General features: G+C 49.8%; 13 protein-coding genes across 13 annotated transcripts; 9 read left to right on the top strand and 4 right to left on the bottom strand.

The window, feature by feature from the left end:
* Positions 1–17: 17 nt before the first annotated feature.
* On the bottom strand, positions 18–1540 carry N7457_009112 (F-box protein; the record flags this gene model as incomplete). Its single annotated transcript, XM_057180155.1, has 3 exons — positions 18–139; positions 196–1438; positions 1514–1540. The coding sequence occupies 3 exons, from the start codon at positions 1538–1540 to the stop codon at positions 18–20; spliced, it is 1392 nt and encodes a 463-aa protein (XP_057028541.1).
* Positions 1541–2594: 1054 nt separating this feature from the next.
* N7457_009111 (uncharacterized protein) lies at positions 2595–4622 on the top strand (the record flags this gene model as incomplete). The annotated part of the gene is made up of 1 exon (XM_057180154.1): positions 2595–4622. The coding sequence occupies one exon, from the start codon at positions 2595–2597 to the stop codon at positions 4620–4622; it is 2028 nt and encodes a 675-aa protein (XP_057028540.1).
* A 523-nt stretch (positions 4623–5145) lies between these two features.
* Positions 5146–6441, top strand: N7457_009110 (serine hydrolase domain-containing protein; the record flags this gene model as incomplete). The annotated part of the gene is made up of 1 exon (XM_057180153.1): positions 5146–6441. The coding sequence occupies one exon, from the start codon at positions 5146–5148 to the stop codon at positions 6439–6441; it is 1296 nt and encodes a 431-aa protein (XP_057028539.1).
* A 1240-nt stretch (positions 6442–7681) lies between these two features.
* Positions 7682–8287, top strand: N7457_009109 (uncharacterized protein; the record flags this gene model as incomplete). Its single annotated transcript, XM_057180152.1, has 2 exons — positions 7682–7918; positions 7979–8287. 2 exons carry the CDS (start codon positions 7682–7684, stop codon positions 8285–8287), a joined length of 546 nt encoding a protein of 181 aa, XP_057028538.1.
* A 487-nt stretch (positions 8288–8774) lies between these two features.
* Positions 8775–9539, bottom strand: N7457_009108 (uncharacterized protein; the record flags this gene model as incomplete). The annotated part of the gene is made up of 1 exon (XM_057180151.1): positions 8775–9539. The coding sequence occupies one exon, from the start codon at positions 9537–9539 to the stop codon at positions 8775–8777; it is 765 nt and encodes a 254-aa protein (XP_057028537.1).
* A 783-nt stretch (positions 9540–10322) lies between these two features.
* N7457_009107 (DUF1769 domain-containing protein) lies at positions 10323–11442 on the top strand (the record flags this gene model as incomplete). Its single annotated transcript, XM_057180150.1, has 3 exons — positions 10323–10488; positions 10538–11077; positions 11144–11442. The coding sequence occupies 3 exons, from the start codon at positions 10323–10325 to the stop codon at positions 11440–11442; spliced, it is 1005 nt and encodes a 334-aa protein (XP_057028536.1).
* Positions 11443–11588: 146 nt separating this feature from the next.
* Positions 11589–12870, bottom strand: lysB (homoisocitrate dehydrogenase lysB; the record flags this gene model as incomplete). Its single annotated transcript, XM_057180149.1, has 4 exons — positions 11589–12429; positions 12494–12663; positions 12733–12773; positions 12840–12870. The coding sequence occupies 4 exons, from the start codon at positions 12868–12870 to the stop codon at positions 11589–11591; spliced, it is 1083 nt and encodes a 360-aa protein (XP_057028535.1).
* A 2376-nt stretch (positions 12871–15246) lies between these two features.
* N7457_009105 (uncharacterized protein) lies at positions 15247–17295 on the top strand (the record flags this gene model as incomplete). The annotated part of the gene is made up of 1 exon (XM_057180148.1): positions 15247–17295. The coding sequence occupies one exon, from the start codon at positions 15247–15249 to the stop codon at positions 17293–17295; it is 2049 nt and encodes a 682-aa protein (XP_057028534.1).
* Positions 17296–17839: 544 nt separating this feature from the next.
* Positions 17840–19436, bottom strand: N7457_009104 (uncharacterized protein; the record flags this gene model as incomplete). Its single annotated transcript, XM_057180147.1, has 3 exons — positions 17840–19095; positions 19155–19327; positions 19399–19436. 3 exons carry the CDS (start codon positions 19434–19436, stop codon positions 17840–17842), a joined length of 1467 nt encoding a protein of 488 aa, XP_057028533.1.
* Positions 19437–19927: 491 nt separating this feature from the next.
* N7457_009103 (mitochondrial 37S ribosomal protein uS8m) lies at positions 19928–20440 on the top strand (the record flags this gene model as incomplete). Its single annotated transcript, XM_057180146.1, has 1 exon — positions 19928–20440. The coding sequence occupies one exon, from the start codon at positions 19928–19930 to the stop codon at positions 20438–20440; it is 513 nt and encodes a 170-aa protein (XP_057028532.1).
* A 1869-nt stretch (positions 20441–22309) lies between these two features.
* N7457_009102 (uncharacterized protein) lies at positions 22310–23158 on the top strand (the record flags this gene model as incomplete). Its single annotated transcript, XM_057180145.1, has 1 exon — positions 22310–23158. One exon carries the CDS (start codon positions 22310–22312, stop codon positions 23156–23158), a length of 849 nt encoding a protein of 282 aa, XP_057028531.1.
* A 267-nt stretch (positions 23159–23425) lies between these two features.
* Positions 23426–24656, top strand: N7457_009101 (uncharacterized protein; the record flags this gene model as incomplete). The annotated part of the gene is made up of 3 exons (XM_057180144.1): positions 23426–23902; positions 23987–24535; positions 24594–24656. 3 exons carry the CDS (start codon positions 23426–23428, stop codon positions 24654–24656), a joined length of 1089 nt encoding a protein of 362 aa, XP_057028530.1.
* Positions 24657–26320: 1664 nt separating this feature from the next.
* On the top strand, positions 26321–27109 carry N7457_009100 (uncharacterized protein; the record flags this gene model as incomplete). Its single annotated transcript, XM_057180143.1, has 1 exon — positions 26321–27109. The coding sequence occupies one exon, from the start codon at positions 26321–26323 to the stop codon at positions 27107–27109; it is 789 nt and encodes a 262-aa protein (XP_057028529.1).
* Positions 27110–27231: the final 122 nt, after the last annotated feature.

Here is a 27231-nt window from a genome sequence, read left to right as displayed (position 1 = left end):
AGTGCAATATACATCACTCAAGTATGCAGCAGAGCATCAACGTCCACACGGCGGAAATATGAGACATGACCCAGTTCCGTCCAGTAGTGAGCCATGCAATCAGGGGAAATGAGAATCAGTTTGGAGTCAATAAAGGTTTCTGGTGCAATCTCATGTTAGAATATACTCTTTGGTTTATTTGGTTTGGCCGCTTACCATCATGAAAGCCAAGTCCTGCCAAATGACCGCAACAACGCACAATACGGGCACCAGCAAAAGGCTCATCTGTCGCTACACCGACCAAGCCTCTGCGGCCGATGTCTTCGGCAATGAACGAGAATTGGCCACGAGGGACATTGGGGTCGCCTGTCAGCTTGATGGCCTCCAATCGGCCTCGTTGTCCAATTTCTTCCTGAGAGTCGGGCTCAGTCTCAGGCTGAGCATCCCTAGTTGTCAGTTCTTCTCCCTCATCACCTACTACAGCCTCCACGTCCTTTTGAAGAATAAGAAGAAATTCACATCCGTGGGCTGAGTAGTCTCCAACCCAAATCCCCTGGTAGGGCTTCTCTTCAGTGGGGGTGTACATGATTGGATCAAGAGTTGAATAAGTCACTATCCGTTCATTTGGAACCGGTGAATACATAAGCCGCGAGGGGGTCCACTCCCTGATACGGAAGCACAGCTCGGACAAATCCGACATGTTTTTCGGAATCGGCGAGGGAAAATACCGTGAGGCACGGAGCGCACGTGCATTGCTCGGGATGCTTTGCGGTGGCCAAATCATATCCGGACCGACCGCTTCTTCTTCTTCGGAAGTGAAGATAGAACAAAAGGAAAGCGCACTGTAGATATGGTGAGCCTCTAAGGCCAGGGGCATGCGTCTGAATTCTGACATTGGCTCAAAGGACTGGATTGGAGCAGTTCGAGAAGAGGGATTATGGTCTTTGAGAAACAAGATTGAATCATCCAACCACAAATGGACATCGGGATCAAAAGACTGGACTATGACTTCTGGGTTCGACTCCCAGATTTGGAATTTAGGAGATCCACGATCTGCAACGATCTTATATGCTTCGATGACACCCCGATGATTATCATATCGCGCCAAGATCAGTGTGCCCATGTGTTCAGTGTCTCCAAACCAGATTTTGTGCTGAGGGATGAACCAACAGGGATGGTATGCGAGATAAAGGCGACGGAATGACCCAAAGGGGCCTGGGTGTTGGATACGAACAGGTAGTCTCTCGTTCACAAGGTCGGCCCATAACAAGTCATTGTATGCGTGATCAGCGAGGGTCCGGGAAGTGACACCGAGACAGGCGAGGTCTGAAGCCGGCAGATAAGATGCAATACATTGAATGATCTCTGCGGGCAGTTTCTCAAGGAGTGACGATTGATCAACCACCCAAAGCTCTTCAATATCAACAAGCTGGTCGTTGAGGCCATCGTCATCTTGTTCCTGTGGCATCAGCGCAGTGTGAGTATAGTGCCATGAGTCCGCGGTGATTCGTATCTAGAGAATGATGATACATACCTGGCTAGGATATTCAATGCTTGCCATTTTGCCCTGGTTGCCGATATATCACCGGGATAGTTGCAAGAATAGGGTGATCAACGGTTGAGCCTCTTCAGAGTATCGTAAATGACATCACTGGCGGGGAGGAAACATGACAGGGTCACGCAGTGAAGATGGAAAGACGCGGGGGGCCAAGGAGGGAAGAGAATCAGTGTGCCCAATCTTGCAGGGTTCGGATTGGAGCTGAGCAATACATAATGGAGCTAACCTTCCAAGGTTGGAGTGCTCTGGGCTTGGAAGCTATCGATAAGATAAATGATCACAGGTGGCGGGGCGGTGTGGCTCCAGTTGGCAACTCCGAGTGGTCCACCTAATGCAGTCATGTACGGAGTATCCAGGTACATATATTGTACAATGCAAATCATTAGTGCATAGCTTGAACCCTATTGCATGTATTTGATACATATGTACGGAATATGCCTCGTATCTTCGATAGAAGACCTCGATGCATCTGCATCCAAACATAATGAGTTTGTTTCACGTTTGTTGGGTTTGTTGTGTATGTTCAGTTTGTTTAGATCACGGCAGCATCACGTGTCACACTATCACCTGACCGCCCGAAGAAGCATCTTGTTTACTATCGCCCGAATAGGCAAGAACATTCCCCAGTCACGCGTCTGGGTGCCGCTTGTAGAGCCCCACTTTGTTTGTTTACCCCCGAACTTGTGATCTATAGATTTCTCTTTATAAGCACCTGTCCCTGCGTAGGCTGTCACCCTATCTTCGTGCAACCTCGAGTCCAATTTGCAATTGATTTGATTTGACTTTCGTTGTTCTAATATACTCTGTATCTGTTATGGATATCACTCGGTCAGGAAGAAAACGGAAGAGTACACTCTTGGACTCGGCAAGCCAGTCTCCAATCTCCCATCGGACTAGACGAAGTTTGGCAACAGTGACAGAAAATGCCGATCTCAACCAACAACCAAAAACCGTCTGTGTGACACCAAAGAGATCGAGAAAAAAAGTTCGGTTTTCCGACCCAGGTCCTCGACTGCTACATGACGCAGACATTGGATCAACCGGATTGACTCCAGCGATGAGCCGTACATCATTCAATCCAGAATCCAGAGCACGTACGCCTAGCCGCAAAGCCCGGCGCAGATCGGCACCAACCCCTCGTTTCCAGCGGTCGTATGACCCAGAGGAACCATTTGACGAAACAAGCACCGAGCGAAGAATCCAGTTCACTCCGTTGCGTCAGATTTTGGATACACGTACCCAGAGGAGAATTCGGCGCATTGGATTGAGCGATGAGATCAATCACATTGAGCGTGAAAAGCGCGAGGCAAGCAATATGGAAAAGACTATGCGAGCTTTGCTTCAGGAACGTGATTCTTTGAAGAATGAGCTCATGGCCATGAAACGAGATGGACTGGACTTCGACCACCAAGCGTCACTGGCTGAGCCTTATTGGATGGCACCCGCAACACCCAGATCTTGCGAGGAATTACCAATGGCTTCCACTTGTAGCATCAATAATGATGCTACCTCTATGAGTGGAGATGAAGCAACATGCATGTTTAGCGACAGTGCTGTCATTGTATCCAGCTCTCCTGATTTCCGTGGCACTCGAAGTCATAATCGACCGATTACTGATAGCTTGATGCTATTAGACGAACCACAAACACCGATATCCGTTACTCGAATGCGACCTTCAGCCAATACAGAAGCATCTGATATACATTCATTGGAACTGGATCTAGAAGCTGCCAGGCGAGAAAAGAGGAATCTATTCGATGCATGTCGATCACGCATCTCCGGGTTCAATGAACCTACAATCAATAGCATTTTCCGCCAGTCATCTCCACCATCGGATTTCTTCGACAACATCATAGACATTTTGGAGAATGCCCTATTACGTGCTTCAAGTGCCGCCAAGGCTCTTGAAGATGCCACCCAAGAATGCTCCAGTTTGGGATTCTCGGGGGAGGGCGTCGATGATGTAATCTCTGACATGCGGACGCACTTCCGGTCGGCACGACTTGAGCTTGAACGTGCTCTGCCCGGTGAAACTGCCAACGTCAGTCTTGAGGACGGGAAGGCCACCCTAGGTGCGCTGGTGAGGCGTGTCGAGTCATTGGCGAAGGATTTGGGGACAGAGCGCCATTACCACCACGGCTCCCTCAGCCGAGAAAAAGCCCTGCGGAAACAATTTGACGCTTTACTACACAAATATGAGACAGCCGCAAGTAAGATTGACAGACTTGAGAACTCGATCGCATCTTCTGCTAGTGATATGCTCCACACTCGGGTGCGAATGCAAACCCTCGAGAGCGAAGGCCAAGAGCAGGCCATTGGGATTGACAGATTGAATACCGCGCTCGACAAATACCATGATGAAGTGAACGATCTTGAAACACTTATTGACAACCTTGAAAAGAAGAACACAGCTACAAAGGAAGACTACGCTCGGCAGATATCCAAGCTTAAGAAGCAAGTGGCCTATGAACGTTCAAAACTCTGTTCAGCCAAAGCTTCTGCTGCTGCAACTGATGCTCGCATCCGGGAGTTGGAAGAAACAGTCAAGAGTAATCAGATTCGAGCTTGCGACTTGATGGCTCAAGTGGAGCTACTTGAGAAAGAACATGGCAGAACTATCGAGACTCTTGAGCGGAATAATAGTCAACTTCAAAACCACGAAGCAGAGACTGGCACTCTCAATGTTCGCATCTCAGACCTCACCACTTCATTGCATGACGCCAAATGTGAGATACAGCGTCTCCACAACCTCAATACCGGCCTTGAAGGGCAACTTCAGCAAGAAGTCGAAGCTCGCAGTGAGCTTCTGGACAAGTGGACTGCAGATCAAGAGCGATCGTTTGCCTATATGAAGGAGACTATAAACCTGGAGCGCCGGAGAGCCAAGGTTCGCGCAGCCAATTGGGAATTGAGATCGGACGATCTCATGTCAGATGGGGCCAGTACAATAGGAGGCGAAAGCGAGCCCATAACTCCCGTCAGCAACGCACGTTTTGTGAATGTCGAAGTCGGGCGGGGCAAGCAACGCCGAGTGGATAGTGGTATCGGGATTCTGACTGAGGAACTCCTGAAGAGCAATAAGTAATGACAGCTCGGCGATACCCGATCTCGGCCGACATTCAGCCCGCGTCGGATTCGGCCTAATTTTTGTGGACAAATTAGCGCACAATTTCACGCTCTCGTTTATTTACTTTGTTTGGATCTAAGCAACGGAGCGCTTCTAGTCGGTTTCATATTTAGCTTACACACATGTGCAGAGTACCTACGACATAGCTTCTTTTCTCTCCCTCGGATCTATTATAATCACTCGAATCTCCATCACCTGTTCGGAACAACGCACTGGGCATTAGATTGAATGCGGGGCCGGTGTCTCTCCACCGGAAATACCTACCTCGCTGGTCCGAAGATACCAGCTGTGTTGTTAAACGCTGGATGTGGGGTATGGAGTGCTACCCCTTGTCCAGGGCAGATCCTTTCCGAATCAAAATGAAACCGTTACCCCTCTGAGTCGTATTCAGTCACCAGATAAGGGGGAAGCGAGTGTGTATATATCTCTGTGAAGGCCATTGGGGTAAATGTGTTACCAAATTCAACTTGATTGAACAAGCATGAAATTCAAATCTTCCGCCATTTGCCTCATTGCAAGCTACGGCTCGCTTTGCAGTGCCACAGATCGACTTCTCAAGCATGGTTCTCCAGAGTCAGTGGGACTCCTGGCTCAGCCGCTTCAAGAGCTGCCCAGGAACTTGACCCAGTACACGATCCCTGCCAACTATGGATCACCTTCGCATAACGAGGTGCATCCTCTCCAGCCCGGAGGCTCCGTTATCGTCGGTCATAAGTCGACTATTGTGAGTTCCTTTGCCTTTGGAAATGCGAGTCTGTATGCAGACTCCATGGGCACATTGCTTCCTGCCGACGAGTGGATGCCAGCAAGGATGGACACCATCTACGACCTGGCTAGTCTGACCAAAGTGTTCACGGCGGTTGCAGCCTTGCGGGCCATCGACGAGGGAAAGCTGAGCTTGGAAAAGACCGTTGCTTTCTATATGCCTGAGTTCGCAGCTAATGGAAAGGAGAACATCACTGTCTTGATGCTGTTGACCCACACAAGTGGTTTCGCTCCTGATCCTCTTCCTGGGCTGACTGATCCAAGCTATAAGACCATGCAGCAGCGTGTCGACGCTGTCATTGGGTATGAGCTTGAAAATTCTCCCGGATCTACCTACACTTACTCAGACCTCAACTTCATGAACCTGCGCTTCTTGGTTGAGAAAGTCACCAGAACTCCATTTGACAGGTATGTCCATGCGTTCACCAGCGAACTTGGCATGACCAGCACCTTCTTCAACAAAGGAAACAATCAGTCCCCTTCGTTCCACTACTACTCGCGCATGGCACCGACAGAGTACCAGATCGAAGTCCTGGGGGACTCCGAGCCTCAGCGTCCCCAGCCGGTGCGCGGAACCGTCCACGACGAGAATGCCTGGTCTCTGAATGGTGTTAGCGGACACGCTGGTCTCTTCTCCACTGCTGGGGATGTGGCAATCTTCTGCCAAATGATTCTGAACAACGGTACATACGGCGGCAAGCAGATCCTGAAGCCCAAGACTGTAGACTTGATGTTCACAAACTTCAATACCGCATTCCCTGGAAATGAGCACAGCATCGGGTTCGAGCTTAACCAGCATTATTTCTCCGGACCTATGGCCAACATGCTAGCCGGAGGCCACACTGGATTCACCGGTACGACGCTTGTCGTTGACCGCGCATCAGATACCTTCATGGTCATGATGGCCCATCGTGTGCAGCCGAACCGGAACTGGGCGAGCAACAACATTGTTCGACAGGCAATTGGTTATTGGGTTGCCCGCTCGCTTGGTCGGGATGTTTCCTTCTCTTGATTGGAAGATGTATATTAGTCCTAAATGTAATATTCGGATGTATCTACCTAGGTAAATTAACCTCCCCCGCTTCCATTACATCAACCCCTCCCAATTTCCAAATAGCTAGTGCAATCCCCTACCATATTGTTATCTCCGTCATCATGGTTCCATAATACACGCCGGAAGATGCCGGTTGAACCGTAACTCTGAATCGGAGATTCGATGCCCGGAAACGCTAGCGTAGTCTCCATTTCTCCCCCGCATTATCGGCCCCGGAACCTTCCAAGGTTGTTCATACCACACCGAACGCCGACATCAAACCGGAATTAAGTGCGGTTTAACCTAGGTTAGAATCACCAAGTGGGAATCGAACTTTTGTCACCAGGCTCGTTCGTTCCTTTGACGCAGGGAAGTCGTACGTGAGGGCTTGGATTCTCAATTGAGCAACAAATCTCACTCGATGCGATATTATCTAACCAAGTCACTATGCGGGCTATCAAATCATGTTGGATGCTCTTCAATTCCGGTTCGTTGTGCCTTGTTAGTACCGTTCTGTTCGCAAGGTAGTCACTAAAAGCGCGTGAGCCCCGCGACGGACCCGCCGGTGGCAGAGTCACAAATCCGGGGAGCGCCTCAAGGGACTGCGCACGTGCGATGCCTCTGATGTACCCCTCGCAGATTTACAGCTTGGCAGGCACAGAATCGGCTCTTCTAACTACATACACTAACTTAAAAAGCGGGGAAGGCCAATGCGGAGAAGACTATGGGATGATCATTTTGAGGCGTCTTGGAACCTAGGTTATCGTTCCAGCTGCAGTGCGGAAGGCCCACGGATGGACAAGAGGCTATCTGCTGTCACAATGCAGACGTGATACCCGAGATGATCATTGTCCCACTGAGGAAATAGAAGAACTAGTTGTTTTAGGTAAAGTGAAGATCAGGCCTGTAAACCCTTGCCCCGCCATTGATGATGAATGGAAACTGGCTGGGAGCAGCTTTAGCTTCGCATAACCGGGTGGGGGAGCGTAATGTAGGGTTCGGAGTACGGAGAGGATGTGGATCGTGATGAGAACCAACCTTTGTGGATATGAGGTAATTGGGTAAAAGACCTCCTAACACGCTTGGCCCCTCGGCATCTGTTCTGTATACAGCCCAGTAGAAGAACTATATATAAACCCTTCAACCACATCTCTGTCATTATCTCAACACATTCAATTCATTACATCAATCTTCGTGAAGACCAATCAATATCAGCACAATGGCCGCACCCGCTCAATCAGTTCACAAAGGCTGGGTCTTTCACCAATCCGGTATTCGAGTCTCGAACTTGGAGAAGTCCATCTCTTTCTACCGGGATGTTTTGGGATTAACTGTCCTTCAACAAATGGAAGTAGAGACATTTACTATTGTCTTTATGGCCTATGTTCCCGAGGGAGAGGAAAATCCCGGACTACGTCTTGATCGTTCAGGAGTGATTGAACTTATCTGGTCGGAGGTAATCTACAGTTCTGAACAAGCTGTTGAAGCTTATGCTTACAAATGATTTTATTGATAGACTTCTCCTCCACTTATCACGAATTCAGATACCCACCCTGGGTTTGGATTCATCAAGCTTATGTTTACTATCCCGGATATCGCAGCCGCAATGGAACATATCGAAAAGTCCGGATACAAGGTGTTGAAATATCCCGGCAAGACAGACGAGGCCAGTAGCGATGTTATCGCTAGGGCTATTGGCGCTGAGCTTTCAGGAAAAGGCCGCAACAAAGACTTCTGGAACACTCTAGCCGCGCCAATTGCTTTCGCGCAAGATCCTGATGGATACTACATTGAGTTCTTGCAGCAAGATGTAATGGATGTATGATTTATCCAACATGGCTGTTTGGACTACAAGATTCTGGGCATGAGGAAGAGATTGACAATGTACATATGATTGGTTGGCCTAGCTATCCCCTCGTCAGAGTGAAATAAGTTTTTCGGCCAGAAGATTATGATAGTTATAGTTGTCCCCCAAACGTAAAAGCTAGGCCTTTGAGATTCAAGTAGTTGAGTTCTTTGTAAGTTGTTGCGTTTGAGCTTTAAATATACGTACATCTGAACAACATACAGAAGGGCCTGATGCTAGTGGCTGGCCTGATGGGCGAGGATGGTGAAAGGCAGGATCGATCTAGACAAAGACGTGATAGGCAGGAAAGTCATTATAAGCTGCCCAGACAGATTATAAGTATAGGCTATGTATAGCCCAAACATGGCTGATATTTGGTCGTGGACTAATTTGAATCCTGCAAAAACAAAATAAATGGTATCTCTATAATCACAAAACAAAAGTCATATCTCAAACTCCATCTAGATCAAGCAAGTTGCGAAGCTTTATCCATGCTGGCCGTAGTCTTGGCCTGGGGCTCAATGTGTTGCTTATGCCCCGGCCGAGCAAAGATAGCCCCAAACAAATTGAAAATATTATTACAGCGAACCATCATGCAATAGAACAGCGTGATTCCTGTAACCATGATCTCTTCCTGCGCAGCTCTATTATCGGCCTTGGACCCCATAAATTCAATCTTGCCAATTTTGGTAACACCCCAGGCATTGGCTGTGAATTTTGCCACGGGCATCTGCTGTTCATCGACACAGACAAAGTCCCAGTTCTTGAATCCGCAATCACTGGTCCATGTCATTGTGACTGGAGAGTCTGTGTCGGAGAAGTTGAGCGAGCGGTGTGTGTACACCGTTCGCCAGCGTTTCTGGGCTAGAAGGTGGGCCTTCTGTCCATGTAGTTCGTAGCTAGCGTTGATGGAGACAACATTCAGCTTTCCACTTCCAATAACTTCTTCATTGGAAGCTTGCTTGAAGACCATGGTGGCCGCATTTTTGGATAACACATTGAATGGGAAGTGGATAGTGTACAGGGGGTCTGAGCCTGGTTTGTTGGCGTCAGAGACTACGCCCATCCACTTCTTCCATGTGAAGTCGACTGTGAAGGCGGAGCTTTTGAGGGCAGTCTGATCAAACGGAGTAGTATTTGGTGAAGCCATTGACTTTGACTCGGTGGCCAAAAATGGATTGTTGGAAGTAGAAGATGTTTGACTGGGTTGATGGATATTAGATGAAGCCATTGTTTTGAATATGTAGAATTGAAGGGTTCAAGGCGTTGTTTTGATGTTAACTATGATCCTATGATCCGTCAGACTAGAATACTTCGAGGGGAGACTTGGTCAATATATATAGCCCGTGTCCACCAATGCATACGAGAGGGAATCATCTCACTGCCCCGAGGCGCAAGATCTTGGCGTTCGTATAAATTAGAGTTATAGTTAATATCAGCTAGCCGCTTTGGGTGCAACGCACCGCTCTGACCAATCAAATTGAAGGCCGGGGACTTTCTGGGGGCCATGATGTCACTTCAAAGTAAGTATGTACCTCGACTTGGGGGCCACCTGAGCAGGGCTGAATGACTGCATCAGCTCAGAGACCAATCGGTATTTTGATGAAGATAGGGGGAGAGGTTCCCATATTGCAAGGCTAGACCTGTCCATTTTTAGCACTACCTCTCATTCGTTGAAGGAACTGTCACTTTCTTTACCAGTATAGACAAATTCACTCACAACAACAAGGAACAGGGGCCAGCCAGTACATCTTATACGAGGCCATCCTTGCATGCATACCTATACAAAAAAGGATTTGACTTAGATCAGTGTTTATTTAGCATTGGGATAGTGAGGAATAGACGCTTGATTGTCGATGCTTATCGATAGTTGAATGTTCCCACGACGATGACGTTGTTGAGCGTCAAGTCTACCCGAAGACGGAAATCCAGATTTGGCCACTCTTCTAACATATTTCCGGCAACTGCTTTCTTCCCAATCAGATATCGGCTATTCTCCCACCAACCTCCAAACATGGGTGACGAAGACAACAAAGCCAACACGCGCCGCTTGAAGGTAACGGCAGGCCCAGACTACGACCTCAAGACTCATCAAGTGGTACCTGTAAATGGCAAAACAATCCGAATCGAAAATGAGCACGCTATCATAAGTCTCTGCGTGCGGATCCAAGACTATACAGGTAATACCCCGGCCTTACAATTAGCGATTCCAGCTATCCAGTCAAAAAGCAGAGTTCATTATTCAAACAGGCTATCCCGAAAACTCACCAACCACGAGCCCATATTTCGACCATCCTCTGCACAATAAAGACCTGTACTCCATATGTTTCTCAATAATATTCAAAGAACCGGTCAATGGCAACAACCTTTTCTTTGGAAATGACTTTGATCACCCAATCCGCGACCTCCTACCCCCGGGCTTCAATGCAGCGCTGCGGATGGTCAAATGGACCATGGATCCAGGCCTAGATGGTGATGTCTACGCCGATAAGCCCTACCTATATAGCCCAGCATTAGCTTCATGGGACCTCTTCCGCATCGGGGATAAAGAGCAGAAATCCGACGAGGTGCCAAAGCTCCATGATGAGGTGGTTGAAGAGGGTGCTTATAGCGAAGAGGCTGCTGAGACGCGTCGGAAATTCAATATCCCCGACACGGTTGAAGGACGCAGGAAGCATTTTCAGAATGAGGCGAATCGAAAAGAGTTCGAGTTTGAACCTGGGAGGATGTATGTTGCTGATTTTGGAAATCCATATCTGGCATTCAACGGTGAGTTAGATGTGTTTATGTCTTATTGATCGCAAGGTTGAAGTCTCCGGCTGATGGTGGTGATAGATTTCTCTGTCCGTCTTCCTGCGTTCACTTTACATGTCATGAAATACGTGGAGGAGAAGAACCATGAGCTGCGGTATACGCTGAAGGACGTCTCCACTGGGCGAGTGTATCTTGCTGTACTATTCTCGGTGGTTATACCAGAAACCGAGGACATAAAAGGGAATAGTAAGCAGGAGAGCAGTGAGAGTGACAGTTTAGGGAAGTCTGGGGGGAGTCGAAATCATCAGCTAGCGATGTTGAGTGATAGATCACGATTTGACATGGAACAAGTTCCAGCCGGAGACATGGCGCAAATCTAGACGGGGACGAGTCGATATCACCATTGCTTGTTGTCTCTTGCGATTGAATAATTGTGCACTTGTAAGTGCAAGAAGAAAGATAATTTAAACTTGGTTTCATCTCTAAGCATGATCTAGGAACTTTGACTCATGTACAATTTTTGTTCTTACAGTCTCTTCAGGACATCGTCCAACACCTGCTGGGTGGTGGCCTTGCCGCCCATGTCAGGGGTAAGGAACTGACCAGCATCGAGGTTTCCATCGACAGCAGCGTAGATCTTGGCAGCGGCGTTCTCCTCGCCGAGGAACTCGAGCATCAGAGCGACACTGCGGATGGTAGCAATGGGGTTGGAGATACCCTGGCCTTCAATGTCAGGGGCACTGCCGTGGCAGGGCTCACCGATGGCGAAGTTATCACCGACGTTGGCACTGGGGACCAGACCCAAGCTGCCAACAAGGGCAGCAGCACCGTCGGAGAGGATGTCACCGTAGAGGTTAGGAGCGACAATGACATCGTAGAACTCGGGCTGGCGGAAGAGCTTGTAGACCATGGAGTCGACGATCTGCTCCTCAACGAAGATGGAGGAGAACTTCTCGGCGGCAAGGGCCTTGCGTGCGGTCTCGCGGAAGAGACCGTCGGTCTGCGAGAGCACGTTCGACTTGTGGGTGATAGTAACCATGGGCTGGTCACGGGTAGAGATGGCGGAAGAGGAGCGGATGTTCTGGCGACGGAGAGCAATCTCACCGGCGATGTTGGAGATGCGGAAAGAGGCGCGCTCGGAGATGCGCTTGATGGCCTCGGCAACCTTTCCGTCGGGGCCCTCGATAGTGCGCTCCTCCTTCACGTACAGATCTTCGGTGTTCTCGCGAACAATGACCAAGTCAATTGGCTTACCATTGCTGTTGCCAGCGGTAGTCTTGACAGGGCGAACGTTGGCATATAGGTCGAGCTTCTTGCGGAGAGCGACAATGGGTGATGAGTAACCGGCGACCTTAGTGCTAGGGGAGCTTGAGGTTGGCAGCAATTGTCAGCCGGGAACAGGTATATTGCAGTAAGAACATTGCATCTTACCTGACAGCACCGAACAGAGCACCGTCACACTCCTTCTTCAGGGTGTCGACGGTCTTGTCGGGCAGAGCGGTTCCGGTCTTTTGGAATGTGTCATAGCCGGCTTCGAGGTCGACAAAGCTGAACTTGAGGTTCAGAGATGAGGGGAGGGACTCAAGAATCCGACGACCGGCCTATATTACATCAAACAATTCTCAATTAGTCAATTGGTTCGCCTTCCATGTCATTTTGGAATTACTCACCGGGATGACCTCCCGTCCGATACCGTCTCCGGGGATGAGACCTATAGGTTTCCGGTCATGTCAGTCAATTGCCAAACCACGGAATCGCAAAACCTGGATTACTATACCAATGCGAAGTGTCCGGGCAGCAGCAGCCATTTTGGTAAACTTTTTGCAGAGTTACTTTCTTGAAATCGATATTCGCCGTCATCGGAGGATTCCCTTTTGTATACGTGCTCGGATTATCCTTGGTCCGGCATGACTCCGGGGTCCGGAGAAGCTACGACTCATTCTTCGGACCCACTGCCGCTTTCTACCGCGCAGGTACATACTTAGGGTTGATGGCATAACGATGGTGAGATGATATTCTCTGCCTGGGGTCTACTTAATCTCGGTTCCAGTTAAGGAGGTGCTATAGTTGGCTGTCACATCATTCCGAAGTCTCCTGGTCTATTTCAAGCCTGCGTCTGGGACATGGGACAGACGGCTGTTTCCCAGACGGATCAGTTATCGCGAAGTTGAATGCAAATGATTTTTTCCAGCTTTCTATGTTGTAGGGCCTTTTCTCACAGCTTCACTAAACTCAAAAATCTCAATTTCCATTTTTCTACTTGACTTTTGAGGTTCAACTCGTCCACAGGTCTTTTGAGTGTCGAGTCATACACGCTAAACTCGGATGAGTCAATTCCACGATGTACCTGGATCCTGTCGCCCCTTTTGTTTGAGATCAGTTTGATCATGTTGCGGTGGTATGTCGGAAAAAATCTTTTGGTCAAAGAACGATGCTGGCATATGTGTCCGAACAGAGGACAATCCGGAGAAACTGGTTCTGGCCGAAATGGACCAAAATAACCCATTTCGCTCCAAACTTCTTCCGTTTTCCTATGAACTTGGCCACCGTCCTAGCAGTGGTGGGTGGATATATAAACATGCTCGCATTGGGCAAAGCTGGATTTGTTGTTCTTGTCACATTCGCCTACGTATGCGGTCTTGTTGGGTGGCTTGCGGTGAAATCGCGATCAGTTCTCCCCGAGTCTGGTCGTCGCGCTGTGATTATCACAACCTTGACCCTTCCCTTTTTGTTGGTTCGGATCACTTGTTTCCTATCGCTGAAGTTTGAATACCCAAAGTTCAATCAATCACTGGTGATATTGGCGCTTTGGTTACTCCGGTCGATTCCGGTACGGCTGGCCAGTCACAAACCTGAAGCCCCGGTCATATCCAGGGCAACGTTGTCCATACTTCTCGCATTTGGCACAATCAGCAAGCCTTTGATCACACTGTGATGTTGTCAATCGGCGGTGCGTTTGACCAGGGCCCAGATCGATAGCCTGCACACTTTGACTCGGCGTTTGACACAGAGGGACCAGCTATTGCTACAAGGCACACCAATCATCTTGAATAATAATCTCACATCGGCATCAGGAGGTTGGGGGAGCTCTGGATAGCAGAATATGGTACTGTCACGTGCTGATGAACGGACACGCCTCTCATTGGTGGTTGCTTTCCTTCCGTTCCAAGGTTGGAGGAAGAGTCAATCTCACGGACATAGTTCTTGACCTACAACTTTCATGGCTCTACGGAGTACCTAGGTAGATAACTCTAGATGACATTGCGCTATCCCCACTTCTCTATGGAGACATTCGGTTGTGCTGAATTCGTCTTTCATCCGTGCTATGTGCCATTGAAAAGCCACATATCCCGATCTATGGACGGAGTACGGAGTACCCCGTGGGTATTTCGGGTATCCATCATGAGACTCGCGCAGACATGTCTCTAGGCCTTACCCTCAGACCCAAGTGATCTCCTCATCTGCCCCATAGAGCCATGCGGTATACCCAGGTACCTAGATATTCACTCCGGAGTACTCCGTACACTGTTTTAGCTTTCAATTGTGGAAATACCTAAGTTGCCGGATCGCATTCTTGTGTCGGATACATGGACATTCAATTAACATCTCACCAGCAGATCGGACCTGAAACGAAGAAATTCGCACTAAATCGGGAATCATGCCTCAGGCACCCAATGCCCCTTTCTTGCTCCACTTGGAATGTGTCCAGAAGCCGTGGAATGTTTCAGAGCCCAGGGGGTTTCAGTACCAGAACCGTAAATTAATGAGCTCAGGACTCCAAATGAGGTCACCTGTCACAGAGAAATGAGAAACCCCTGAAACTCCAGGGGTTTCTCTATACAGAGCACTATATGGGCAATAGGACAACGTAAGGCGTTAGCCTATTAGATACGCTAGCCTGGACTAGCGTGTATGTATGTAATAGTTTCTGGATCAACCCTTTCTTCACACCCGCTGCCTTCCATAGTTGTCTCATTCGCATTCTCCCTTATTTTGACGCGTTGAACCTGAACACCTCTGGGAACATGCAGTGGGTTCTGCCGCTATCCGATTAGACACTGTACCATACTGCCGTTTTAAGCCGATTTCAGGACCACCCCTGTGCTCGGTAGACGCGTTGCCCGATCCCCCCCCTCAATTCCATATGCCCTTGATCGACCCTCATACCCCCCCCGTGAGCCACCATGTCCGATAACAATGCTCACCACCCTGGGGTGCGTAGCTTGTTAGCGAAATTCGAAGGCCAGAGCCCTATCGCCTCCCCGCCATCTCGCGGTCGATCTCCCGCGTCAGACTCCTCGATAACGGCTCAGCAGCTGTCCAAGGTGCGGGCCAGTTTTGTCACCGTGGACGGCATCATTCATTCCGGTCCTGCCTCACCGTTGAAGAAAACAAATGGACGCAGTGATAATTCTGGAATGTTTGGACCGACAATCAATTCTGGGGATGTGGAAGCTGGCCGGCAGAGTGCGGTTTCGCCTACCCCGATCAGTCCTCTGGATCACACACAGAACCCGACTCTGGGACAAATAATCGCTCTGGGTCGACCGAATATCGAACTCAAACATGAATCAAATCATATTGCCAAGGAGGACCCCGCGATACATGCTGAGACTGCACCTCCGCTGCGAAACACCTCACCAAAAAAAGCAGAGCCCTCTCCCGCAGACTCCAAGCCGACAAGCCGGGGCACTTCCTCACAGAGGCTAGATTCTCCGGCAAGAATCAAGAAAAAGCCTTCTTCCGTTGGCTCTGCCCGCAGTGCGGCAAGCAAGCATTCGGCAACCACTGCCTCTTTGGCTAGTGCGAAGCCTTCTACCGGCAACGCAAGCCCCAAGCTCACTGCCCGCGAAGTGGCCAAGGAGCGTGCCAACTCTCTGGTCCACAAGCCGAGCCGTGTCTCGCTGAATAACAAGCCCACAGCCCGGCCAACCCGTGGCCCGACAACGGCCCAAGATACTGCAAAGCCAGTTGCAGGTGCATCCACCAGGACTGGAATCAAATCTTCATCTAGACCTGCTCGCAGTGCGCCGGCTCAGGCATCTACCAATAGGCTAGGTAGCACGAGTGCTCCAAGCACCCGCACTACTACCGCCACATCAACGCTGACAAGGAAGCCTTCAAGTCTCAGAAGCGCATCCGGAAGTCAGCCGCAGACTACTACTCCCGCGTCCAGTGTCCGCAGACAGTCCTCTCGCCCTTCGCTACCCGCTCAGGCCGCTCAGGCCGCTAACGACCCGAGCGCTAAGCCAGTCAATGAGGGCTTCCTTGCGAGAATGATGCGGCCAACTGCCAGTTCTGCTAGCAAGTCCCACCCCCAGGAGAAGACTGATGCAAAGCCCGTTACCAAGGCAGCCTCCGCCACCAAGGCCCCTAGGCAATCAATCGGGAGGGTGCCAGAGCGTGCCGCCGCCCAGTTGAAGCCTAAGAGCAGCACCCTTCGACTCCAAAGCCAGAAGTCCCAGACTCTGCACAAGGAACCTGCTAAGCCTTCCCAGAAGAAGCAGGAAAGTGAGAAAGAAAATGCTGTGAAGCCTATCCAGTCCAGCCCGAAGGAGCCTGCCGCAGTGAAGTCCACCCCAGTTGTCGCCGAGGAACAGCCCAAGGCTGCCGCCGAGCCAGTTGAAGTGATCACTGCTCCTGCTGAGGTTGAGGAGGTCGTCCCAGAAACCACCATCGTTTCTGCTGAATCAACCGAGAAGTCGGCTGAGGTGCCTGAACTGATCGTCGAGGAGGCTGTTGCTGAAAGCTCTCCCGAGCCGGTCTCAGTCGAGGATGCCACGGAGGTCCCAGCCCAGCCTATTGAGTCCAACGAAACCCAGGTTTCGGTCAATGCTGAGGCGGATGCCCCTGTCGAGTCCTCCATTGAGCCCATCGCCGAGGATGTCGAGGAGGAGAAGGCCGCTGAGGCCGCCACCGCAACCGAAGAGACTGCCGCTGAACCCGTGGCAACCTCTGTCCCAATGACTGCCAATGAAGCCGAGGTTGTTGAGAAGCAAGATGCTCCAGCAGCTGAGCCTGAGGTGTCTGAGACCTCGGAACCAACAGAGGTTCAAGCCGACGCGCCCGAACAGGACGATGCCGCCCCCGTTGAGGAGGCCGTCGTTTCCGAGCCTTTGGCCGACGCTGCTGAGGAGAAGCCCACTGAGGAAGTTGCCCCTGCTGTGCAGCCGGCATCTGAGGCTGAGTCGAGCAACGTTGCCATCGATATTGCCAACCTAGCATTGAACTAAGCGTCTGTGTATCAGAAATACACCATCTTCATTCGACATTGACTTTGCCTATCTCCGGTTCTGGTAAATTTTAGGACTACTTTTAATCTTCTTTGATCATACCCTTGTCTCTTCCATTCTACATCACCAAGTGTGAGCCTCGTCTTCTTTTTTCTAGGGCCTGCTCTCGGCCTTTCCATCATTTTATTTTTGCCAGGGAATCTTTACTTCTATGCTAGCATATCCATATCTGTCAGTGTTCGGGGTTGTGTGATTGTTCTTGGCCTTTTTTTTTCTCTCTTGCATTCTCTGTATCAAATTTGTGGGCATATTATCCTTAGCGCTGAGGGGCATTGTCAAATTTACATAGCATCTTGATTTATCAATAAAGCGGGGCCTGAAAGCTTTCCTACTATCGACTTCCCAGCTGTATCTTAGGTAGCACATACTTGAGATGTTTGTCAGAGAGGCTGTGCGTGTAGATAATAACAATGGAGCTAATAGTGACCTAATCGTTGACAAGAATCATGCAGAATCTCAGGCTTTCCGCCCAGGAAAAACCATTTCATAGCTTCCTTTCAAGCTTCTTGAAGAATCTATTCATACCACCCTCCAATCGCTCCGCCCTATCCTCCATTTTCTTCGACCGCTGTCCAGTATGCTTCATAGCCTTCTGAGCATATTTCTGGTAATGAGAGCTTGCCTCCACCTCGGTGGGTCGATACAACTGGCTATGAATATCATACTCAGAGCCACTACGTTGATGCTGCTGCGCCTGAGTCTGACCATACGTAAAGTTGGAGAATCCCCCTACCGGCACCGCTGCACCAGGCTGTTGCTGCGGGGGCGGCTGGGCTTGAACACCACCGCCATAGACCTGCTGGTCATATAGATGGGCGTTAGGATCCTGCGGCGGCGGAGCAAAGGACATCGAGTTCTGTCGGCTGGCGGTATACTGCTGAGCCCCCTGTGCACCTGCAAACGGCTGCGAGTACGAAGCAGCGGGAACTCCGGGACTGCTGAGTGAGGAGCGGGGAGTGGAAAAGGAGTTTGAATGTTGTAGGCCTGCGCTTGGTGGGGGAGATGCATATGATGGTGCTCCTGCAATTGGAGGGCCGGCGTATTGCAATCCTGGGTTCGACGGGGGCGGGGATGCAAATCCGCTCACGCCTCCTATGCCTCCGATTAATTGCTGCGGAGGTGTAAAAGGAATGCCATTATCAGCTGCAACTGCGGCTGCGAGGCCTGTGCCATTCATGCCGTCCTCTGGTGGCGGTGTCTTCTCTCGGTGTTGGATAGGCTCTGGGGCAGCCGGGGCAGCCGGGTTATAAGGGAGCGGGGCGAAGCTGGCTGAGTCTCTCTTTTCCTCGGCAGGAGAATTGGCGCTTGACTGTTGGACAGCTGGGGGGCCGCTTGGAGGCGGTGGAGGGAAGCTGCTGGTTTGTGGAGGACCCGGGAAGACTGGTGCCGCTGTGGCTATGGGTTCTGATCGTGAGTTGGGTGTTTGGCCATTTTGGTAGGCCGGGTCTGAGACTGCGATGCTCTCGAGTTGTTCGACTACGGAGCTCATGGATTGTTGTGGCTGTGGAGCTGGTTCTCGGTCTGTCTCGATCTGGGCACTAGCTAAAACGCGGACGGCGGCGTCCAGGAAGTCGGTTGCATCGTCTTGAGCCCAGAAGTAGATATCCAATGTATGCAAGCGGGGCAAGGTGCGGTAGTCCTTCGGGTCATCACTTGGGCCTCCACTGGGCAAACGCCATTCATGCTGAGGGATAGCTTGTGCATATTGTTGATGTTGTGGTGAGGGTGAGTGTGCATCAACTGTTAATGTACAAAGAGTCGGGAATTGAGAGGAGTGGCGTATATGAACAGTGTTCAACCCCCGCAAAAGGCATCCTGCTCTGGACACCCAGGATTATTGGCAATCTCTATCCGAGCCTTGTTCTGAGCGGCGTCATGGTAAATATAAACATAAGAGCCTTTATCAAATCGATGGTGATATGGTGAAGGCCTTGGAGTTGGCTCCGTAAAGTAATAGTGAATATCGGCGAACCTATCTCGGCTGTTAGACACAACTCGAGAATCGCATCGTCTTGATCTGCGGGGAAAGTCAGTTCAACTCACACAGTCACAATGCGCTCTTCGCCCACTGATGGTGGCATGATTGTTAATTCAGGGTATTTAAAGTACACGATGCACCAAAAAGAGGGGAAGAAAAGAAGGAAAACCTACGTCTATATTAATATTTATAGCTTCCACTGAGGGGTATGGCTGTGAAACACCAGCTTCAACCGCCATGCAAGTCGGGCGCTTAGGATCTCCGAACTATGTGATGTGATGAGATGGTACTCCGTACTAGGGACTTAGCCGTCACATATCTCCACTGCGGTGCGGGAAAGTACCGGGTACTTGGCCAAGTCCGCAGCCCGGAAGCACAGTTTCTCCGAAAATTTCCATCCCAAACGCATGGTGCTGCAACACCTCCTGCCGTGTCTTTGCTTCCCCAGATTGCTGTCCATTGTGGTCCCTCTCGGTCATTCCCTGTGCGCATTCGGTTGTTCCGTCTTTCTCAATTTTTCGAACTTGATCAACACCTTCTTTCCTATCCAAACGCCCGCCGGTAGAGCTTAATTGCTGCCGTCGCGAAATCAAGATGTCTCTCGTCAACCTTGCCTCCGTCTGCTCCCACTTGAACAATGCCACCAAGGCCCGTCTCGGTCTCACCTCCATCCCCAACAGCAACCTCCACCTGAAGCTCTCCCTCGCCCTCCAAAACTCCGGCTACATCTCCTCCGTGGTCCGCGGAGGCCCGACTCCTCCCCCAGCCCACGGCATCCTCGGTTATCCTGCAGCCAACGATGAAGTCGAAGGTATTGAGCAAATAACACGCGATAACGTCGCATCAAGGCGGTTGTGGCTGGGCCTGAAGTACTGGCAGAACGAGTCCGTCTTGGGCAAGATCAAGATGGTCAGCAAGCCCACCCGACGGGTCAACATTGATGTCGAGGGATTGCGCCGAGTTGTGCGTGGTGAGGATTCTGGATTCGTGGCCGGTATCCGCTCGCCGGGCGAGAGTCTGTACCTCTCCACAGACAAGGGAATTCTGGAAGCCCGCGAGTGTGTCGAGAAAAAGCTTGGTGGGCTGGTTCTGTGCCGTGTGCTATAAGTCTGCGATTGTCCTAGCGACTATGTCCCCAACCTAGGGAAGCGGAGCTATCCAGTGGGGGTTTTGTATTTCTCTTTTTGCATTTACTTTGGAGTTTGTCGGTTAGTCGCAGCGCTTTCTCTTTTCGAGATTAGACTTTTTGTGACTGTTGGGATAATACCTGGGTCAAGGATCTGTATATTAGATGTCTGCGTATCTCGCATTCTGCGTGCTCTGCTGGTGATTGTGCAGCTGTCCTGAATGTGACACAATGTATAGATTATGACTTGAAATATGTCCATACTCCCTTTCTTTAGAGAGCTTGCTAGCATGGCGTAGTCTTCAGGCTGTCATTATGGATATGCCTCAGCCTCATGTCTGTCCGTGGAGTCCATACATAGTTATCCAGGTGGTTTGGCATATGACCACGATCAACAACATTGACACCGAGGATTGTGTTCTATATAAACAGTTGCTAATGGAGAAAGTGTCCTGTCCCATACCATGCTTCTTGTCAATGACACTAGGACGGAAATCACAACTGTGTCTGGTAGCTACAAATCGAAGGCGGTATGGTATATACATGTAGCCGAGAGGTGTTGAGAACCATGCCTGAGGCAGGATTCTCTCATCCGCAGGATTATCAACGCTACGCCCTTTTTGTCTTTTCTGCCGAAAAGCTCACCTTTGGGGGCCAAACTAAGGACTCCGATCCTCGGCACACAAAGGGGCATAAATAGCAGGAAAAGGCAGATATTATCTAGATCTTTAGACAATTCAATACTTCCATAAGAGATCCTATTCCTAGTATCATTTGAACCCATTGTTGAACCCTACATGCTATATCATACCTTTATATCTTCAACAAGAGGGACTCGTTCCCAGCTAAGAGCGGCATACAGCTGAGTGATACCCAGAATTCTGCCACTCAGTCCCAGAATTTTGGGACTATGTTTGGTGAGTTTGCAATCCGCTTGGACCAATCACACTGAGCCATGCCAGCCTTAGCGTCACCTACGACCACACTAAAACACACCTAACATGTGCACACATTATCACCTCTACGGCGCTATACTTCTTATTAGGGCCCTTCATTTTAAGATATCCTTATTAGGACCCTAGTAAGATTAGGGTATTTGAGTTTTCCAGGATCTAGAATATTGGTGTTAAGCTCAGAGGGGTTAAAAGCGGCTGAACAAAAGTCGAGATCACGCCTCTGAAGCAGACACAGTCCCAGAATCAGTGATGACACAAAGAAATTCTGGGACTGAGTGGCAGAATTCTGGGTATAACTCAGCTGTATTTCGCCGAGGAAGACTCAAAGTATTAACGGCCAGAAATACCAAACTCCAGAAACACCAATTACATAGAAAAAAAGAGTTCCTAAAACCATTAAAGTCCCAGCCTTCATTGGGCTGTTATAGAAATATCTCGAAATGAAGGGCTTTAATCGAAAGGATAGCCTGGCAGAGGTGCAAGTGTGTTCTTCCCAATTGGGTAATTTTGTATTTTGAGTCTCTGTGGCAGAAGCCTGGGTCTATCTCAGCTATCAGCTATATCCCGCTCAGACAGACGCAAAAATTGGATTTTGGGTCCGTCGAAGCGATATGGCCCCACGAAAAAGCAAGATTTGTTTTTTGTTTGCCATTCATCACATTGAATGCCTTCAACCTGTCCGTAGCCGCTTCTCCTGAATTTTCTATTTCATTGCCCTCGATCGACACCATCCTTTTTAATCTCTGAAGTTGCTTCAATCTCACCTTCAATTTGGGTAGTTCATTTACTTTTGGTCGCCGCCAGGACTCATCTATTCTCAATCCTACCTGTGATTGAAGCCCAGTACGCACATTCAGTGATTGGGAGATACAGAATCATCACAAAACACAAACCATGACTGAGCCTCAAAGTGCTAAACGCGCGCGATCCAACACGCTTGGTGAAGCCCACATCAATGCGACTCGAAATCAAGTCGGAATACCACAAATCTCAGCAGAGGAAGTCTCTTCGCGTGTCCACTACCTCGATGACATCGATCCGCAGGCTAGCATTGACATCTTCATCCGAGCAGCGCAAACCCATCCCGATGTCCTGAGAATGATCAATTGTGCTATTTGGGACATCCAAGAGGAGGAGCGCAATACCGTGCTCAGCTTCGACGATCATTCCAGGTCTATCTGGAGATTGATCAATATCACACATGGCCCCAGGCGCAGTGGGCATCATTATTGGGGTGTAACTCAAGAAGTTGTCACGGAAATCGTCGAGACCATCGAATCAATTGCAGATCAATGTGGGCCATGCGCCAGCCCTCAGACGCGCGTCAACGGACTTTCCGTGCTACGCAAGATTGGCAAGACAATCGCACTATCTGCAACCCATGAAGTGGGCCGTGACATACAAGAGCACTTCCAATCTGACTCCTCTCTTGTAGAGACAATGACAGAGATCATCAATTCCATGACCCCAGATGAAATCAGAGCAATCAGAGAGAATGATCAGAGACCGGAAGCGTTATGGCCGAAATTGCTGGAGTTGGAAGAATTGTCCAATGAGCATTGCATTCATCCTGGGCTAGAAGACGTGTTGAATGTCATTGATCCCAATCGCGGTTCCGAAGATGAAGATGAAGAGGATGAAGAGGAGCAGGAGGAAGAGGAGGAGGAGGAGGAGAAGACTAAAGAGCTCTCCACCGAGTACATAGTCCAGAAAGATTCACCCTTTGAGCACTTAGAACTCTAGAAAAGAACGAAGTTCAGATCTCAATCCACTGATTCAACGGATATGGTCACTTGAAATGGCATAATTCTGCATCAATCCCAATTCTTCCATCTAAAGGCCATCGTTCAAACACCTTTCTCCTAACTATTGTTGTATCTTCCGGCCGGGTAAAAATGAGACAGGAAGAATGTCGGAAACCCAGACCTTGCAGTGATGTTGCACAGGCTTGGCAACCACTCATCCGACTTTCTCCAAGCTTTCCACATTGATCATTGATCACTTCTCATAATGGCAGACTCGGCGAGGAAAGTCCTGATATCAGGTGGCACGGGCTTTGTTGGCTCGGCCATTGTACGAGCTCTTGCACAAAAACACCCGGACTTTGTCATCACCGTCATCGATCAACATCCCCCACGTCCCGAACATGTCTTGCCAGAAAGAACTTCGTGCATACAGGTCGACATCACTTCGGCTGAAGCCTTGAGCCAAGCTTTCAAGACCATAAAGCCGAATGTTGTTGTCCACACCGCGGGGATTGTTCCAGGCCTAGCAGAGCGGTGGGGCCGCCGACTTGAAAGGGAGGTATGGAAGATCAACTATGAAGGCACACGGAACATGCTGGACGTGTCTCAGCAAAATGAAGTTGAGGCCTTCATATACACAAGCTCTTGTTGCGTGGTGATCGACGACACGAATATCACTCACGCTAACATCAATGAAGAATGGCCTTTGTCATCTAGGTCGACCATCTATGGAGAGTCTAAGGTTAGCACCCATCGGTAGAATGCTCAGCCCCAATGATGAACCACATAATAGCCGGGCAGTAACACATCCCGGCGCCGTATCTAGGCTGCTGCGGAATCACTCGTTCTCAAGGCCTCAAGCGCCAAAACGGCGACATGTGCCCTCCGGCCATCGGTACTTTGCGGACCGGGCGACACCCAGCTGATACCATCTATTCATGCATGTATCGCAAAATTCGAAACTCCTTTCTTGATTGGCGATGGTTGCAACTTGTGGGATATAACTCACGTCAGCAATATCGCTGATGCCCATGTCCTCGCCATCGAGAACCTGTTATCATGTCGCACAGCTGCCGGTGAAGCCTTTTTTATTCAGAATAACGAGCCTATCACCTTTCGTGACTTCTGTCTAGCAATTTGGGCGCATTTTGGGCATTTTCCACCGTTTGAATTGCGAATCCCAGAGAGCCTGGCTTACTTCGCTGGGCTGGTGTGTGAGACGGTCACCTGGTTGATGGGGACAGCAACAACTTTGAGCCGTGGAAGTGTCCGAGACGCATGTGCCACTCGATATGCAAGTGGTAACAAGGCTAAGGAGATTCTGGGGTACGAAGCCCACGTTGGAATTGAAGAAGCCGTCCGTTTGAGTTGCGAGGTAAGCAGATATCACGAGCGCTAGCTTTTACATCCCCGTATTTACTGGGGCAATCCAGGATTACGCTTCTCGTCTAGGAATCAAACCATCAACTTTGAACAGCGAATCCCGGCAAACATAGTGACTTTTATGTTGATGATCTTCGCATACAGTTGCCGGCTTCCTGAGAAAAGCTTACGCATACTGATACCGTCGAGATACTTTGATTGTGATTTTTTGGGGCTTGAGAGGCGTTTACTGGCTTGGTTGATTTCATCATACCTCCTATCATCGCCCAGGATTTTATTAATATTATTATTCCAATGCAGACACAGCCTTGGAAGCATGGGCATTGGGCTTCTTGTTGGGCTGCAAGTGTACTCCGTAGCTCGGCGGCCATCAGCACAATTGAGCTCTCCGCACTTGTAAACCTTCATACTACATGATCATCGTTTTGTTTCACTCAAATCCCTCGAGCAAAGACATGGTCCATGCGGCTTATTGCATTGGGCTCCCAAACAGTCTGAGTGCCCAACGCAGAGAAACCGCGTCCGTCACGGGATTCTCACCTCGTCTTGGTCTTACCTCATCTTCATGTTTCTTTCAGGACTTTGGAGAGCGCAGATCGCATTGTCTACCTACACGCTTGGGTACCCATAGATGAAGGATTTCCAACGCCAGACCCCCTATCCTTGCGTTTTCTACCCAACATCCACCTCGCTGCCCGAGACTTTACCCTGTCAACCTCGTCAAACCAGGGTGAAAGTGGCACGGAATCCGGAATGTCACGGTACTCTCCAACACTCTGTGAAGATCAATGCTTTGAATTGCAAGGTTAGTCGTCTCACCGGTGTCGTTCTCATGCGCAAATAGAAGCGTTTCACGGCGCTTCGGCTGCCAACGAGCTCTGTACACCGGTTCTATTCCTGATCGACCGAGATCTTCAGTGTACATCGCTCGGACATTCCTCATTCCGTTGTGCAATTGGCCTCTATAGATTCAACAAACCCTCATCTCCGTACTCCGTACTCCGTACTCCACCAACGCCAGTGGCGCAAAGTCTTCTAGCGCGGCTCTCCCTGTCCACTTACGATGCTATTGCATAGAAACTGGTGGGCTGTGATCCCCCTTCGTCAGGCACATGTACCAATTTGCTCGGCCCGGGCAGAAGGACTTTCCAAAAGAACTATATTATCTGCCCGTTGCTCGGAATTCGTAGGCCCATTCGCTCCACTGCGCTTTCAATCGATATATTCGTTCACTCGATCCTTTTTGAAACACTATACTCACTTGTTATATTAGGCCTTGCTATAACTTTGTCTTACACTCTCCATGCTTCCCATTCTCCCACACCCATTGGCAACGGGGCCAGCCCATCCGTTCTCTCTTCCAGCAAGCCTAGGCTCTTGTGCAAGCTCTATCAACGCCAGATTAGATAATTGGTCTCGTCATAGGTCAGCAAAATCAACATCGCCATTTCCCTACACCATAACTCGTGAGAATTGATGCTCACATCTCATAGCAGCGCCATGCCACAACATTCTATGTATGCAACTCCAGGACCCTCGCCGGTGGTCTACCAACAAAGGTATTGTTCGGTCATCGTTCATTTCATCGCAATCTTTCCCAAGCCATTTTCGACATGTATGGGTCTCGTTACTTTTGCTAAGTTGTAAAAGGTCGCCACCTACTTCTCACGGATATGGCTACAGAGACGACCACCAAGTGCCTATGGGGCCGATGGACTATGATCACCAGACCCGTCACCACGGAGCCTCAGTTCCTCTGGGTAGTCACAACCGCAGAATGAGCTCACCCAGAGGACGTCCATCCTATCCTTCAGCTGGGCAGCCTCTCTCATCACCCAGGAGCCACGAATGGAGCCACCCAACCCATGTGCCTCGAGAATCCGCGAGGCGGGACCTTGAAACAATGAACCCTACGGACAGCCCGGAGTATGCCATAGGAAGAAACACCCGACCGGGTGATGGAATGTCCAGAGGAGCCTCAAACTCTTATTCCCAGAGACGGACATCCAACCGGGATGAATTTGACGGCCCATATCAGTTTCTAGAGCCGCCTTCTCCACAGGCCATAGCAGCTCAGGACAAGGAGCTGCCCCAGCTCCCTACTAACCTCGATGCCGGAGAACAAGACAGCATCCTCCACAAGGTCAATGAATGCCTGTCCCAGTGCGCTTATGACTTCATCGCAAAATATCAATTCCGTGTTCCTGTCGAGCAGGACAAAAGACGTGTCAAGGTCCCCTCGGACCGCGAATGGACTGAATGGGTGTATCTCTTGAAGCGACTGGCCACCACCCGCCGTATCCCAGCTCATCTCCTGTACAACCGCCAAATTAAACAACTCATCACTGTCCTGGAGAACTCCCTGGAAATGCGTCATGCTGCCAAGCATCAGTCCAGACCCGTCAAGGATGACCGCAACGTGTTGCAGCTCATATCTGCGGGTATTCAGGTTGCCAAAATCCTAAGGGATTCCACTGCCATGCAGCTACTCGATTCTCTTTATGTTGAGACTGAGAAGTTGATTCTTGAGCGACGCGGCCGCCGTGTCAGATTTGCAAATCCTTAAATCCACTGGATAGAAAATGGCCGTTTTTGCAGTCCCTGGTTGGATGCCACTGTTCTTTTCTATCCTGCCATGGATATTTCATGGATTTCGACTGTCCCTACCTTCTTTTGCCCTTTTTCGGC

This window comes from Penicillium paradoxum (genome assembly GCF_028828445.1).
Source record: "Penicillium paradoxum strain IBT 22861 chromosome Unknown utg000007l_segment0_segment0, whole genome shotgun sequence".
In the NCBI taxonomy this organism is placed as follows: Eukaryota; Fungi; Ascomycota; class Eurotiomycetes; order Eurotiales; family Aspergillaceae; genus Penicillium; species Penicillium paradoxum.
The sequence above is the reverse complement of the archived record's forward strand: the minus strand, read 5'-3'. Positions and strand labels throughout refer to the sequence as shown.